This window comes from Orycteropus afer, unplaced genomic scaffold, assembly GCF_000298275.1.
Source record: "Orycteropus afer afer isolate SDZICR_OR568_19922 unplaced genomic scaffold, OryAfe1.0 scaffold00045, whole genome shotgun sequence".
NCBI lineage: Eukaryota > Metazoa > Chordata > Mammalia > Tubulidentata > Orycteropodidae > Orycteropus > Orycteropus afer.
This window is the reverse complement of record NW_006921632.1, coordinates 334061-349501: the sequence shown is the minus strand read 5'-3', so window position 1 is coordinate 349501 and position 15441 is coordinate 334061. Positions and strand designations below refer to the sequence as shown.

The 15441-nt window shown below is 36.8% G+C and overlaps 1 protein-coding gene across 1 annotated transcript in view; it reads left to right on the top strand.

The window, feature by feature from the left end:
• ATF1 (activating transcription factor 1) overlaps nucleotides 1-15441 on the top strand; it is an 81714-nt gene that overhangs the window by 51057 nt on the left and 15216 nt on the right. Inside the window, exons 5-7 of the mRNA XM_042780557.1 lie at nucleotides 1903-2033; nucleotides 13471-13653; nucleotides 13741-13900. Of these exons, the coding sequence (XP_042636491.1) occupies nucleotides 1903-2033; nucleotides 13471-13653; nucleotides 13741-13900 (474 nt within the window). The remainder of the gene's footprint in view (nucleotides 1-1902; nucleotides 2034-13470; nucleotides 13654-13740; nucleotides 13901-15441) is intronic.

Below are 15441 nucleotides of genomic sequence, written 5' to 3'. Positions count from 1 at the left end.
GTCAATGACATGAGACAAAGTATATGTGAACTGCTGTATGAAAAGTGAATTTACTCTGTAAATCTTCACCCAAATCCTAATTAAAAAAAAAGAAAAAAAGAAAGGAAAAAAAAAAAAAAGATTACAGCCTAGGAAACTGTATGGACAGATCTGCTACATCCTATAGGTTTGCTATGAGTTGGGATTGAGTCAACAGCACACAACATCTATGAGCTGGATACCAGGCTGAGGATATTGTATCGTTATCTCATGTAATCCTCACAGTTCTCCACCAGAAGGTTAAGAATTAGCATCCCCACTCTGCATATTAAGAAACCGAGGGTCAGTGAGATTAACCTATATGGGACATGAACGTGAAATTCTTGAGTAAATTTTTTTGCCATATACACATAATATTTATTGCTTTCTTTCTATCTCTACCTCCATTTGTCTTTTGGAAGACCTTTATTTTTAGCAAACAATACTTGGCCATCCTCTGATTCCTGTAATGAGTCCCATTTCACCAAGTGTGAAGGATACCTGTGAGATCATATTTACCTTTTTGTTAAAATAAATTTTATCACTCAATACTCTGTGCATTATTATTGTAGTATTTCTAACCTTGTTTCTTTCTGAGAACTATAGACTCTTCTCTTCCATTGCAAAGTTGAAGGTTAAAAATCAAATTTGATCTTTTAAAATTAAGATCATTGACACTATTTAGAAAGTGAATATTAGCTTTTTAATTATAATTAAAGAGACATTTCATACCTCTCCAATGTCTTTTCTATAGAAAGGCACTCTGTACTATTTTTTTTATATATATATTACTATCTCTTTTTGAGTAGTTATAAAGTAAAGTATAACTAGCTTGCCCCACGTTATTACAGTACCCATTGCTGTTGAGTCCATTCTGACTCATGGTGACCCCATGTGTCACAGACTAGAACTGCTTTGTAGGATTTTCTTGGCTGTAATTTTACAGAAGCAGATTGCTGGGTTTTCTTGCATGGCACCTAGGTGGATTCAAACTGCCAACCTTTAGGTTAGTAGTCACACACAACCATTTGTGTCACTGTGGACGCCTTTTTATCATTATAATAGTATGTGCCGAACAAAAGGATTCCTTAGCACAATGATTTAGGTGTCTGGTAGATTATTTTAGGAGCTCTGGTGGCATAGTGCCTAAGGCATTTGACTGCTAACCAGAAGGCTGGTGGTTCAAACCCACCAGCCACTCCTTGGAAGGAAGGTTGGGCAATCTAATTCCATAGTGATACCGTCTTGGAAACCCAAGGAGAGGTCGCTATGAGTTGGATCTGACTTGATGGCAGTGAGTTTGGTCTTTTGGTTTGGTTTGGTAGATTATTTTATTGTGGTAAAACATATACAACAAAAATTTACCATTTTAACTATTTTTAAGTGTAAAATTAAATTACATTAATTACACTCACAATGCTGTACAACCATTACCACTATCTATTTTGAAAACTTTTATTAACCCAAGCAGAAATTGAGTCACACTTAAGCAATAATTCTCCATTCCTTCTCCCTTCCCAGCCACAGGTACCCACTAAAATGCTTTGGTCTCTATGTGTTTGTCTATTCTAGATATTTCATGTAGCGGAATCCTAGAATATTTATTCTTCTGAGTCTTTTCTCACTCAGCATAATGTTTTCAAGGTTCATCCTTGAATGTCATAGCATGTATCAGAACTTAATTTCTCTTTATGATTGAAAAATATTCCACTGTCTACACACACACCCACACACCATTTTGTTCATCCATTCACCTGTTGATTGGATTATTGCATTTAGAATCTGAGATGGGAAGAGGCTTAGCACTTTCTTTTTGTAAAGGAGTCCTCATAAGGCAGTTCCCAGTCTTTTTTACCAACATTAATGGAGTTCTATTTTTCACAGAAAAATTTTGAAAGACCTATCTTCTGAAGATACACGGAACAGAAAAGGGGACGGAGAAAACCCTGGAGTTTCTACTGTCACTTCTATGTCTGTTTCAACTCCCATCTATCAGACTAGCACTGGACAGTACAGTATGTATAAGAATCAATTTCCATCTGATAGATACATATAAACTCTTATGTGGAAAGAAGTGATATGTAGAAAGAATATCAGATTTGAATAGTGATATTTTTAAAGGGTAATGTGGCATGAGTTTTTGTTATGTGCTAGACATAATGAGAAATACTTTTTCATCATTGTGTCATTTACTCTTTACAGCAGCTTTGTGAGGTAGACACTATTATCATTTCATGAGGAAACAGAAGCTTAGAGGATTAGATAATGTCTCTAAAGTCACTCAGTTTCTAAATTACTGAGCCAGAATTCAAACCAGGTCTGTATGAGTCTAGTGATAAAATTTTACTCCAAACAACACACCCTTTTATAAATCTGTCTTTTGAACACTAGCCAGTTGTGTCTGTGACTTTAATTCCAGCAGAAATTGCTATTTGAATTAGTTACATAGTGAAAAATTAAAGACACATAATGAATTTTCAGTTTAAAAAGTCTGAATAAAGAAGATTCAGACTGCTTTGCAATGCGATTTACAGGGACTGATCAACTTTAATAAATCATTATATCTCCATATCTGAAAATGTTGTTATAGTCAATAAGTAAAACAAAGTGGATGTCTACTGGTATACAGAGACCCAACTCGGGGCTAGGAAGTTAAGCAAATGTGGTTCTTGCCTTTTGAGAGGAAAGCTTAGAGTAAGAGGAGACAATAATTAAAGGAAAAAAAAAAAAGAAGTACCTACCACAAGTATAAATGTATATGTCTTCATCTGTTGTTCATCAGCCGTCTGTAGATTAGGAACTTGTATTTGTGTTAATACTTAGATTTTTATTGCCTAATAATTTAGTAAATGAAATTTAATTTGCTAAAGCTAATAAACAAGGTCATAAATTAGACCTCTGTATATTTTCAAGTTTAATTTTCAGTTTTGCTTTTGAGCATTATGAAAAATTTCAAATATACAGAAAAGTTGAAAGAATTGTACAACATCCACTCATAAAACTGCCACCTAGATACTGCATACTATTTTACTATAACATTTGCTTTATCACGTATCATTCTATCAAATTTGTTTGTTTGTTTGTTTTTAAAGCATCGATGGATGATTAATACTGTCTAATGAATGAAAGCTAAGATGAGCCACTTAAGACTTGTTAGCATTAACTGTCTGTATGTAATGGCCAAATATGCTTAGTGGTGGATATTGACCAGTAGATAGTAGTTGATGCATATATATTCTCTGCATTTTTGTATTAGGAGAATGAATACTAATCAATTTTAATTGTACTGCATTCCTGACAATGCTGAAGTGATAGAAGTGACAAGAATTAAGACTTCTTAGATTTCTCTAGGAAGAGATTCAGGAACTATAAATATTGACATAATCACTTAAATTTCCCATAATACAGGCATACCTCATTTATTGTATTTTGCTTTGTTGCATTCACAGGTACTCTGTTTTTACAAATTCAAGGTCGCAACCTTGCATTGAGCAAGTCTGTTGGCACCATTTTCCAACATGTGCTCACTTTGTGTCTTTGTCTCACATTTTGGTAATTCTCAAACAATATTTCAAACTTTTCCATAGTGCTATTGCACGATTACTAAACTGCAATATAGTATAAACATAACTTTAAAAAAACTGAAAATAATTATTTCAATTACAATTTTTTAAAATTGTTATTTACGTGAAAGTTTACAAAGGAAATTGGTTTTCCGTTCAACAATTCATACGCATTTTGTTTTGTGACATTGATTACAATTCCCAGAGTGTAAGTAACAACAGTCTTCACACTTCTTCCTTGTGTTTACCATTTCCATTTTCTTTCCTCTCTCTTCCTGCCTTCTGAGCTTGATCCCTGGGCAAATTCTGTCCTTTTGATCTTGTATGGTTGCTTGTTCTAAGGAGTGCGTACCTCCCTGGTGTCATTGTTCACAATATATATCTATTGTTTGACTGAAAATTGAGTCACAGGGGTGAGTTCAGGCTTGAAGGTTGTCTGAGGGCCACTGTCTTGGGAGTTCTCCCAATTTCTATCAGATAAGTAAGCCTGGTCTTTTTTATTATTTTGAATTTTATATCACATTTTCTCCTACTCTATCCAGCAACTTCCATTGTGATCCCTTTCAGAGAGGTCAGCAGTGCTAGTTGGGTACTATCTAGTTTTACTGATAATCAGGGACATGGATGCTGGGGTTCATGTAGTCCATTAGTCTTTTGGACTAATTTAAATAAAACTTTTGTATGCACTGGGAAACCAAAAAATCTGTGACTTGCTTTACTGATGTGATCTGGAACCAAACCCACAATATTTCTCCAAGGTATGCCTTTATAGCTTTTTAATATTTCTTTCTACTCTGATTTAAACAAACAGAAAACTCTTTGCTATCAAGTCTGACTCATAGTGGACCCTATAAGACAGAGTAGAACTCCCCCATAGAAGGTTTCTAAGGCTGTAATCTTTACAGAAGGAACCCTGGTGACACAGTGGTTAAAGTGTTAGGATTCTAACCAAAAGGTCAGCAGTTCGAACCCACCAGCTTCTCTGCAGGAGAAAGATCTGGCATTCAGCTTCTGTAAAGATTTATAGCCATGGAAACTCTACGGGGCAGTTCTGCTCTGTCATGTAGGGACATTATGAGTCAAAATTGACTCAGTGACAGTGGGTTTGGGTATTTGGTTTAATCTTTACAAATGCAGACTGCCACATCTTTCTCCTGTGGAGTGGCTTGTAGGTTGAACTGCTGACCTTTTGGATAGCAGCTGAATATTTAACCACTGCATCACTAGGGCTTTTTATATTCTGACTTTGAAACTGTTAAAAGGAATTGAGGTAGCTGCAATAGCTATCCAATAACATGGTTCAGATTTGAAAGAGATTAAATAAAAATAAAAATCATGAAAATGTGGACACTGGGAGGAGGTAACTATGGGGAGGAAGTGAGAGGGGAGCTGTTGCATTGTAAATTTTGGTCAATGACATGAGACAAAGTATATGTGAACTGCTGTATGAAAAGTGAATTTACTCTGTAAATCTTCAACCAAATCAAAATAAAAATTAAAAAAAAAAATCATGAAAATGAAAAAGCATACAAATCATCCATCAAGACCCTATAGAAAATAGAAGTGCAGTAAGTTGTAGCATTCATTCTGTATTGGACATGCTGCCAAGCATTTCACATACTCTTTCCTGAGTATTAGCATGTCAGTCTACTCAACCAGTTTAACAGATAAATAGGAACTGGACACAAATAGACAATCCATATATAAGGAAATATAAGTAATATTTAATAACAATAAATCATCACTCTACTTTTTGGGGTATTCTCAGTATATTTTTTTTTACAACTTTATTGTGATATTTCATATACCATAAAATTTGACCATTTAAAGTGTATGGTTTTGTGGATTTTTGTCCATTAACAGAATGGTACAAACATTAGCCCTAACTTTAAACATTTTTAACACCTCAGAAATGACACATTAGTAGTCATTCCCCAGTGCTGCTCCCCACCCCACTTTCCCCTCACTCCAGCCCCAAGCAACTACTAACCTATTTTCTGTCTCTCTGGATTTACCTTTCTGGATAATTCATATAAATGCAATTAGATAAGATAAGGTCTTTTGCAACTTCTTTCACTTAGCATAATATTTTCTTTTCTCTTCTTTTTTGCAGCTTTAACAAACCAATTTATTTCCTCACAGTTTAGGAGGCTAGAGGTCCAAGTAAGGACACCAGCTCTAGAGGAGGGCTTTGTCTTTCTGCCACTTAGCATAATATTTTCAAGATTCATCCATGGTCTAGCATAGATCAGTACTTCATTTAAATTTGTTACTGAAAATGTTCCATTGTAGTCATCAGTTGATGGGCATTTAGGTTGCTCCTAGTTTTTGGCTGTTATGAGTAATTCTGTGAGATCTGCCAAAGTGGCAAGGAGGCCACATCTTCTGACCTCCTCTAATCCCATAATAGGAAGACAAAATCACCATCAGCAGCCCATGGCCTATTCCTGTGAGGCCAAACATGCTGCTTCCCTGCAGCCCTTTCATCAACCCTGACACCAACCATTCCTCCCACAGCACCCACCACCTTTCTGCTGGGTGTGGTAATTTGCTATAATGGCTACACAGAACTTACAGATTATGGGGTTTATTAGGGAAGCACCAGGCTACAATTCAAGTTCAGGAAAAATGCTCAGTCTCTCTCAGCCGACCGTCTCTCAGCCAGTAGTCTCTCTCTCAGTAGTGCGTGTCTCTCAGTGTCTCTCTCAGCAGCGTATGTCTCTCAGGAGCACATTTCTTTCAGCACCACATCTTTCTCAGCCAGCAGAGAGGCTTCTTCTGCCTCTAGGAAGACTCCTTTTGAGCCTGGCAGAGTGGCCAAACTAACCAATCATAACATCAGAATTCTAAGTACCTGAGAGAAAGCGAACTTCCCAGAACGTTGCTTTGTGCCACTCTCAACAGAAATACTCCAGGTGGATAACTTTAACAATCAGGAGCTCCTCAGTTGCTTGTGGCAAATTCCACCATGGAGTTTACAAAGACATATGGCTAGAAAAGCTATACCAGGTAATTTACTACACCGCAGGGTTCATGTACAGATTTTGTGTGAATAACTTTTCACTTCTCTTGGGATACCTGGAGTGTAATTGCTGGGTCATATGGTCACTCTATGTTTACCATTTTCAGGAACTGTCATATTGTTTTCCAAAATGGCTACACTATTTGACATTAATGTATGAGGGTTCTCTAATTTCTCCACATCCTCTCCAACACTTGTTTTTGCCTGTCTTTTTGATATCTATCCTTGTAGATGTGAAGTGGTTTTGATTTGATTTCCCTGATGGCTATGGTGTTGAGCATCTTTTCATATGATTATTGGCCATTTGTATATCTTCTTTGAAGAAATGTCTATCAAATCTTTGCTCATTTTTTAACTGGGTTATCTTTTTATTGTTTAATTCTAAGAGTTCTAATTTGACTGCTAACCAGAAAGCTGGCAATTCAAACCCACCAGCTGCTCCTCAGAAGGAAGGTTGGGCAGTCTACTTCTGTAGTGATACTGTGTCAGAAACCCAAGGAGGGGTTGCTATGAGTCTGAATCAACTCAGTGGCAAACAGTGTGGTTTTGGTTTATATATCAGGAAGAGAAAAAAACAAACTCAGAAGAACAGGCAAAGAACACAGGTCAGAAAGAAGAGAATTGAAAAGGCACTTTAAAAGATGAGAAGATGCTCAGTCTCCTAATAGAAATGTGAATTAAAGCTAAAATACGTATAACTTTTTACCTATAAAATGGACAAGGAGCCTTGGTGATGCAGTGGTTAAGTACCACTAACCGAAAGGTTGGCAGTTCGAACCTATTAGCCTCTCCATGTGGCAGTATGCTTCCACAAAGATTCCAAAATTCACTGCTGTTGAGTCAGTTCCATAAATCTTAGAAATTCACATCTTGTAAATTAGGAGTAGCTGATGGATTTGAACTGCTAACCATTTGGTTAGTAGCCAAGCACTTGAACCAGTGAGTCACCAGGTTTCCCCATAAACATTACAGCCTTGGAAATTGTATGGAGCAGTTCTAATTTGTCCTCTAGGGCCACTATGAGCCATGAGTCAGAAGATGAGGCAATCTATTTCCATGAAGATTTACAGCCTTGGAAACTCATTGGGGGTCACTATGAATTGGAATTGACTCAATGGTGTTGGGTTTGTGCTATTAAAAACAATGCTGCAGTGAATGTTTTTATACTATATCTTTGTCCGGATGTGTGAGTATATCTGAGGGTAAAACCACATTGATTGCCATCAAGTCGATTCAGACTCATAGTGACCCCTCTGGGTTTCCGAGGTGGTAAATCTTTATGAAAGTAGATTGCCCCATCTTTCTTCCAGGGAGTGGCTGGTGGATTTGAACCACCTGTTTGGAAGGCAAATAAATGTCTTAGGCACTGCGCCACCAGATCTCCTTTCTTGATATAACTAACTAAACTCACTGCTGTCAAGTTGAACCCAACTCATAGCGACACCGCCTTGGGTTTCCGAGGCAGTATCACTACAGAAGTAGATTGCCCAACCTTCCATCTGAGGAGTGGCTGGTGGGTTTGAACCACTAGCCTTCTGGTTAGCAGTCAAATGTTAGATACTATGCCACCAGAGTTCCCTTCTTGATATAGTACCTCTTTATTAAAAGTTACCTTAAAAGTAGCTCTGATGGCACTGTGGTTAAAGCATTGGGCTGCTAACTAAAAGGTCAGTGTTTTGAACCTACCAGCTGCTCCACAGGAGAAAGATGGGACAGTCTGCTTCTGTAAAGATTTACAGCCTTGGAAACTCTATGGGGCAGTTCTGTCTGCTCTCTCTTGTGGGGTGGCTATGGGTTGGAATCAACTCAGTGGCAGTGAGTTCATTTTTGTTTATATTTAAAAGAAGTAGCACTTTATCATGAGTGTTACAAATATTTTTTCCAATGTGTTCTTTGTTTTTAAATTCTGTCAGTGTTTCTTTGCATGCAGATATATATATACATCCATATATTTGAACTTCTTTAATGGCTTTTAGTTTTATAATCATTGGTTGTAATGGTTTTTCTCCTTTCTGAGATAAATAGAAAGCAATTTCTCCAGTGATTTATTTTAGTACTTCTTTGGTTTCATTTTTTACTTTCAAATCTTTGATCCATTTTGAGTGTTTATTGGTATAAAGAGTCAGGTGGGAATCCTAACTTTTTTTTTCGTAGGTGGGTATCTAGTATATAGATGTAATACCATTTCCATATTTAAATGTATCTTTACCTTACTGATAAAGGAATTTAGTATAGGATGAAGGTGGTATTTCATATGCCTTGAGGTCTGATTTGTTCATTCATACATTTATGCAGTTCCATATGTAATTACTATATAGCTCTGGTGGCATAGTGCCTAAGGCATTTGACTGCTAACCAGAAGGCTGGCAGTTCACATGCACCAGCCACTCCTCAGAGGGAAGATTGGGTAATCTACATCCATAGAGATATTGCCTCGGAAACACAAGGAGAACTCGCTATGAGTCGGGACCGACCGACTCAATGGCAGTGAATTTGGTTTGGTTTTGGTTATCTTAATATAATTATTTTTCTTTTTCATGATTTTCCTAGCTAGTTTTCTTTTTTAAAAATTTTTACTGTGATTTGGGTCAAAGTTTACAGAGCAAATTCACTTTCCATACAGCAGCTCACATACATTTTGTTTCATGGCATTTACTACAATTTCCCATAATGCAACAGCTCCCCTCCCACTTCTTCCCCATAGTTACCTCTTCCCTGTGTCCTTCCTTCACATGCAGTCCTGCCCCTTGAGCTGTCTCCCTGTGCATACACAGCCCTTCTATTCTCCCATGATTGATCTCTCCAAGGAGTGGAGAGTCTCCTGGCTAGTCTTTTTAAAAATTACTATTTAATTACATGCAGTAGAATTATTTTTTTTTTTTGGAGTGTAAGTCTGTGAGTTTCAGTATATGCCTAGAATTGTGTGACCACCATATCAGGATATAGTTCCATCACTCCAAGAAATTTCCTTGTTAAAATGAAAAAAAAAAATTCCTTTTTGCTGCATCTTTGTAGTTAATCTTTCCACTCCTAACTCCTATTCTTCAAGTCTAGTTGGCTTTTGCTTGACCACCTCTCCCTATCTTCCATGCCCACCACCACCTTGGTTTAGACCTAAATTCATCTGAATTAATGCAGTGTAGGTATCCATTTGGTCATCTTGCTTCCATTGTTGCTCCAAACATAAGTTTTCTACAATGTAGCTAATGTGTTTTTTTAATGTCACGCAGATCACATCACTCCTGCTCAAAATCCTCCAGTAACTTTCCACCATACTGAGAATGAAATCCAGGTCCAACAAGGCAGTACATTCAGGATTTGGCTTTGCCTGCCGCTCTGACCTTATCTCCTGCCTCTTGACTATTTGCTTCTGGCGTTCTGGCTGCACAGACTTCTATGTTTGTTTCTACCTGCAAAAACGGCGAGGAGGCCACATGTTCTGACCTCCTCTAATCCCACAAGAGGAAGATAGGATTACCAGCAGTAACCTAAGGCCTATTCCTACAAGGCCGACATGCTGCCTCCCTCCAGCCCTTTCACCAACCGTTACTCCCAAAGCACCCACCACCTCTCTCCTGGGTTCGATAATTTGCTACAGTGGCCACACAGAGCTCACAGATTATGGGGTTTATTAGGGAAGCACCACAGGCTACAATTCAGGTTCAGGAAAAATGCTCAGTCTCTCTCCCAGCCCACCGTCCCTCAGCCAGCAGTCTCTCACAGTCTCTTTCCCAGCAGTGCTGGTCACTCAGCAATGCATGTCTCTTGCGTCTCTTTCCCAGCAACACATGTCTCAGGAGCCTGTGTCTCTTTCAGCAGCACGTTTTCCTCAACCAGCAGTCAGAGAGAGTTCTGCCTCTAGGAGACCACCTTTTGAGCCCGGCAGGGTGGTCAAACTAGCTAATCATAGCATCAGAACTCTAAGCACCTGAGAGAGAGTGGGCACCTCCCACAACATTGTTTTGTGCCACTCCCAACAGAAATACTCCAGGTGGACAACTTCAGCAATCAGGAGCTCCTCAGTTGCTCATAGAAAATCCCACCTTGGAGTTTACAAAGACTTATGGGTAGAAAAGCCACACTAAGTAATTTACCACACCGCACTACCTCAGTTGTTTCTGTGTCAGGCTCTTTGGAATTGTTGTTCCCACTGCATGGCATATTCTTCCCCCAGATATTCAGTGGCTTACATTGTCACTTCTGTTCTGCTTACATATCATCTCCTCAAACAGATCACTCTTAAAATATACTGCTCCTTTTGGCTTTCTATACCACCTTACATTTTTCTTCATAGCACTTATCACTACCTGCAATTACAGATTAACTTGTTTATCATCTGTTCCCTCTACTAGAATGTAAGTTCCTTGAGAATCAGAACTGTGTTTGTCTCATTCACAGCTATATCCTTGGTACATAGAACCTAGTACATAGTAGGCTGTCAGTAAAAATTTGTTATAAATAAATAGATTAAAGAATATATAGAAAACCTCTGTAGGGATGCATAAAAAACTGAAACAGTTGTTTCAAAGTCTAGTTTTATATAGGAAGGAAAGTTGGTAGCAAAAACAAGAATTCTATTCAAAATAGAAGTTTTTTTACTGTGTAATGTATTGCTGTTTCAAAAAATATTTAAAAATAGCATATTCACAAGTTTAAAATTATGATATATCAATATGGTTTATTATTTCAAAAACGGTAACAATTAAATTATGAAGATTATATAAAAACTAAAGTCTCATATTTCAGATGTATTTAAAAAAAACCCAACTCACTATTTAGGGAAGTGCGGTTCAGTAGGACTTCTGTAATGATGGAAATGTTCTGTATCTATGTACTTGATGCAATAGACATTTGCTAAATAAGGCTATTGAGCATTTAAAAGTGGCTAGTGAGGCTGAAGAATTGGAATTTTAACTTTGTTTCATTTTAATTAGTTTAAATTTAAATAGCCACATGGCTAATGGCTACCCTATTAGATAACACAGATTTAGAGTAAATACCATCAGGTAAATACAAATGTTAAACAAGAACAGGAAGATATGTTCCAAAAATGAAAATAATTTGTGTATCATTACATATATTTAACATCATCCAAAAAAAACCCATTGGCATCAACTTCAGTTCCAACTTATAGCAACCCTAAAGGACAGAGTAGAACTGCCCATAGAGTCTGCAAGCCTGTAAATCTTTATGAAAGCAGACTGCCACATCTTTTTCTTACGGCAAGACTGATAGGTTTGAACTGCTGACATTTTGATTGGCAGCTGAGCATTTAACCAGTGTGCCACCAAGTGCATCTATAGATATTCATATTTTGAGATATATTAATATATTGTCTGCATGAGCATAGGAGAAGATTGAGAAAGATGTAAACCAAAAATAATGGTCATCTCAGGATGGAGGTGGAGAGTGGGTGGTCAGTGAGATAAATAGAAATAGATAATGGGACTTCTGCTTTTTATTTTCTTTATATATTTACATCTACATAAATAAATAAATCTGTTTATGTAATATATAAATGTAAAGGAGCTCTGTTGGCACAGTGGTTAAGCACTAGTGCTTGGCTGCTAACTGAAAGGTCAGTGGTTTGAACACATGAGCCATCCCACAAGAGAAAAGTCACGGCCGTCTGTTCCTATAAAGATTTCCGCCTAAAGAACCCTATGGGGCAGTTCTGTTCTGTCCTATACAGTTGCTATGAGTCAAAATCTACTCAATAGCAATGAGTTTAAAAAAAAAAAAAATACATATATATATATATATACACACACACACACACACACATCCATTTATATAAACATATAAATGTATTATAGGAAAGGAGATTGAAACAAATTCTAATATACATTAAAACAGATCTCTGCCTCTGAAAAATTTTAATGAGTCTATTTTTTATATAAATTAAAGTATGTGGGAACATTTGCATCTGGTAATGAGATGATTAGAAATGCCTGAAAAAATAATTTTTGGTTAAAACACACACAAAGACAAGTGTATTTTGGCTTCTTAGCCAAGATGTAAAACAATGTTACATAATTATAGTCTGAAAAGAGGGTGCAGAGATCACAGGTACTAGATTCTGAGGGGGATTTACTATGTGGGAATTGCATAATGCTAAAATGTTTTTTATTTGGTCATGCCTTAAGGTCTGAGGGGGAAGTATTAACACAAGTATAATTTGGTGAAAAATGTTTGAGGGGAGCTAAGTAATGTGATCTATACAGTAGCTTTCTGGTGACCTAACTTTATTGGTGATTTTCACTAGAGAAATGGATGAATAGATTACATTTCTTAAACATCACTTAAGTAAATAATTTAATAATATTCAATAAATTTAACAGTGGTTACAACTAGAAGATAGCGCTAAGAAACAGAATATAAAGAAGATTTATCTTTCATCCTATAATGTTTTATTCCATTTGGAATTTTTTCTCATAGGCACATGTTGCCTTTTCAAAAGTATTTTTAAGTTACAATCATTTTGGTGCTTCTTTTGAATAACAATTAGAAACTATGCTAATTTTTTTTTTCTTTATAAGTTAGCTACTGGTGGCCTCTTCAAGAATTGCTGTGGCAACATTAGCCATTAGCATGGTGTGCTTCACGGAGCCTAAAATGTGCTAATTTTGACCAATTAGTTGTATTCTACAATTTGATACTAAATTTAAGATAGTCCATCTGAACTATAAAATTTTATAAAGGCTTATTTCTTTTATATATATTTCACCCAAAATAGACAACAGTTATCAAGTAGAACTGCATTCAAACCTGTTTTAACAAATAATGTGTGTTTGTTTTTTGACAGTCCTTTTGCAATTAGTGTCTTCTAATGGCCTTACAATAGCTATTTTCTCTCTTTGGTTAAAGTTGCCATTGCCCCAAATGGAGCCTTACAGCTGGCCAGTCCAGGCACAGATGGAGTACAGGGGCTTCAGACATTAACCATGACAAATTCAGGCAGCTCTCAGCAAGGTACAACAATTCTGCAGTATGCTCAGACATCTGATGGACAGCAAATACTTGTGCCCAGCAATCAGGTGGTTGTACAGAGTAAGTATGCTTAGGTAGCAGTAGAAAGCATCCCAAAGTACTTTCAAAGACATTTATCAATTAACTCACTCTCTTTTGACCACACAGCTGCATCAGGAGATATGCAGACATATCAGATCCGTACCACACCTTCAGCTACTGCACTACCACAAACGGTGGTAATGACATCTCCTGTGACTCTTACATCTCAAACAACTAAGACAGATGATCCCCAATTGAAAAGAGAAATAAGATTGATGAAAAACAGGTAGGTAGTAAAATTACACTGCCAGAATGGATAATGTTTTTGCAAATCTCAAAAAATAACCTGAGGTTAATTGGAACTGTGTATTAAAAATGAGGTGAGAGGTTTGTATCAGCTTTATTTTACTGTTAGATTACGTGTAATTCATTTCCAGTGGATCATTGAGTCCCAGTGCTCTTTATTTAATATGTGACCTATAGTTCTTCCAGTTTTATTTCTTATGTCCTTTGAAACAAGACTGTTAAGCAAAGCTTTTCAAGCAGAACATGTTTTGTTCTTGTTAGGCTACAGTTAAATGAAAATAGCTTACTGCTTGCCATTGACTAGAGCAAGTAGAGGAAAAAATTAGTGGTTTCTAAAACAAGAGATGATATTGCTAACATCAGATGGATCTTGGCTGAAAGCGGAGAATACCAGAAAGGTACTTACTTTTGTTTTATTAACAATGTGAAGGCATACAACTGGGTAGATCATAATAAATCATGGATAACATTAAAAAGAATGGGAATTCTAGAACACTTAATTGTCTTCATGTGTACTCAAGAGGCAGTTGTTTGAACAGAGCAAGGAGATCTCCATGGTTTAGGATTGGGAAGGGTATGCAGCAGAGTAGTATCATGTTTGGTAAAGTAGAGGATTAGAGAAAATGAAAACCTTCAGTGAAATGGATTGATATAGTAGCCTCCAGAGTAGACTTATACCATTGGTCATAAAGATAGCACCAGACTGGGCTACATTTTGTTCTGTTATACATAAAGTCACCATGAGTTGGCGCCAACTTGCTGGCAACTAACTGCATCATGCTTAGTATAGTTACTAACACATAAGTGCTCTGAAAATTTTGATCATGAAAATATAGTAGTGATTTAAACCTCAGAAGCATTAACTTTCCTGTTAAATATTGCTACTATAAAAAGGGTGTATCTCCAGGGAACAGATAACTATGGGGAGGAAGAGGAAGGGGAGCTGTTGGATTGTGGGAAATTGTAGTCAATATCATGAGATAAAGTGTATGTGTGCTGCTGTATGGAAAGTGAATTTGCTCTGTAAGCTTTCACCCAAATCATGATAAAAATTAAAAACAAAACAAACAATAGCTCAGCTTACCTAGTTAAAAATGTCTGCCTTGAGCCTTGTGCTCTCCTAAGAGCTGTCTACACGGGATCAAGCTGAAAACAGCACCTTGAGGGATTAGATAGGAACCTTAGGGGACAGTGAGTTTGTGTGAATGGGGGAGGGACAAGTCAGAAAAGGAGTGAGAGAATGGTTGCACAACTCAAAGAATGTTATCAGTATCACTGAGTTGTCCATGTAGAAACTAGAATTGGTGTATTTTTTGTTGTATGTATTCTCAGCAACAAAAACAAAAAATAAATCATTTTTGAAAAATAGACTGTGCACAGAAGGACAAATATTGTATTAGTTCATTATTGTAAAAAGTCAAGGAAAGGTTTATATATGGAAGGAAACTTTATTTATTGGTTACCAGGGGTGGGAGGGGAGGAAACACTGCCAAAATAAAAATAAATTTTTTTTTTTTTTTT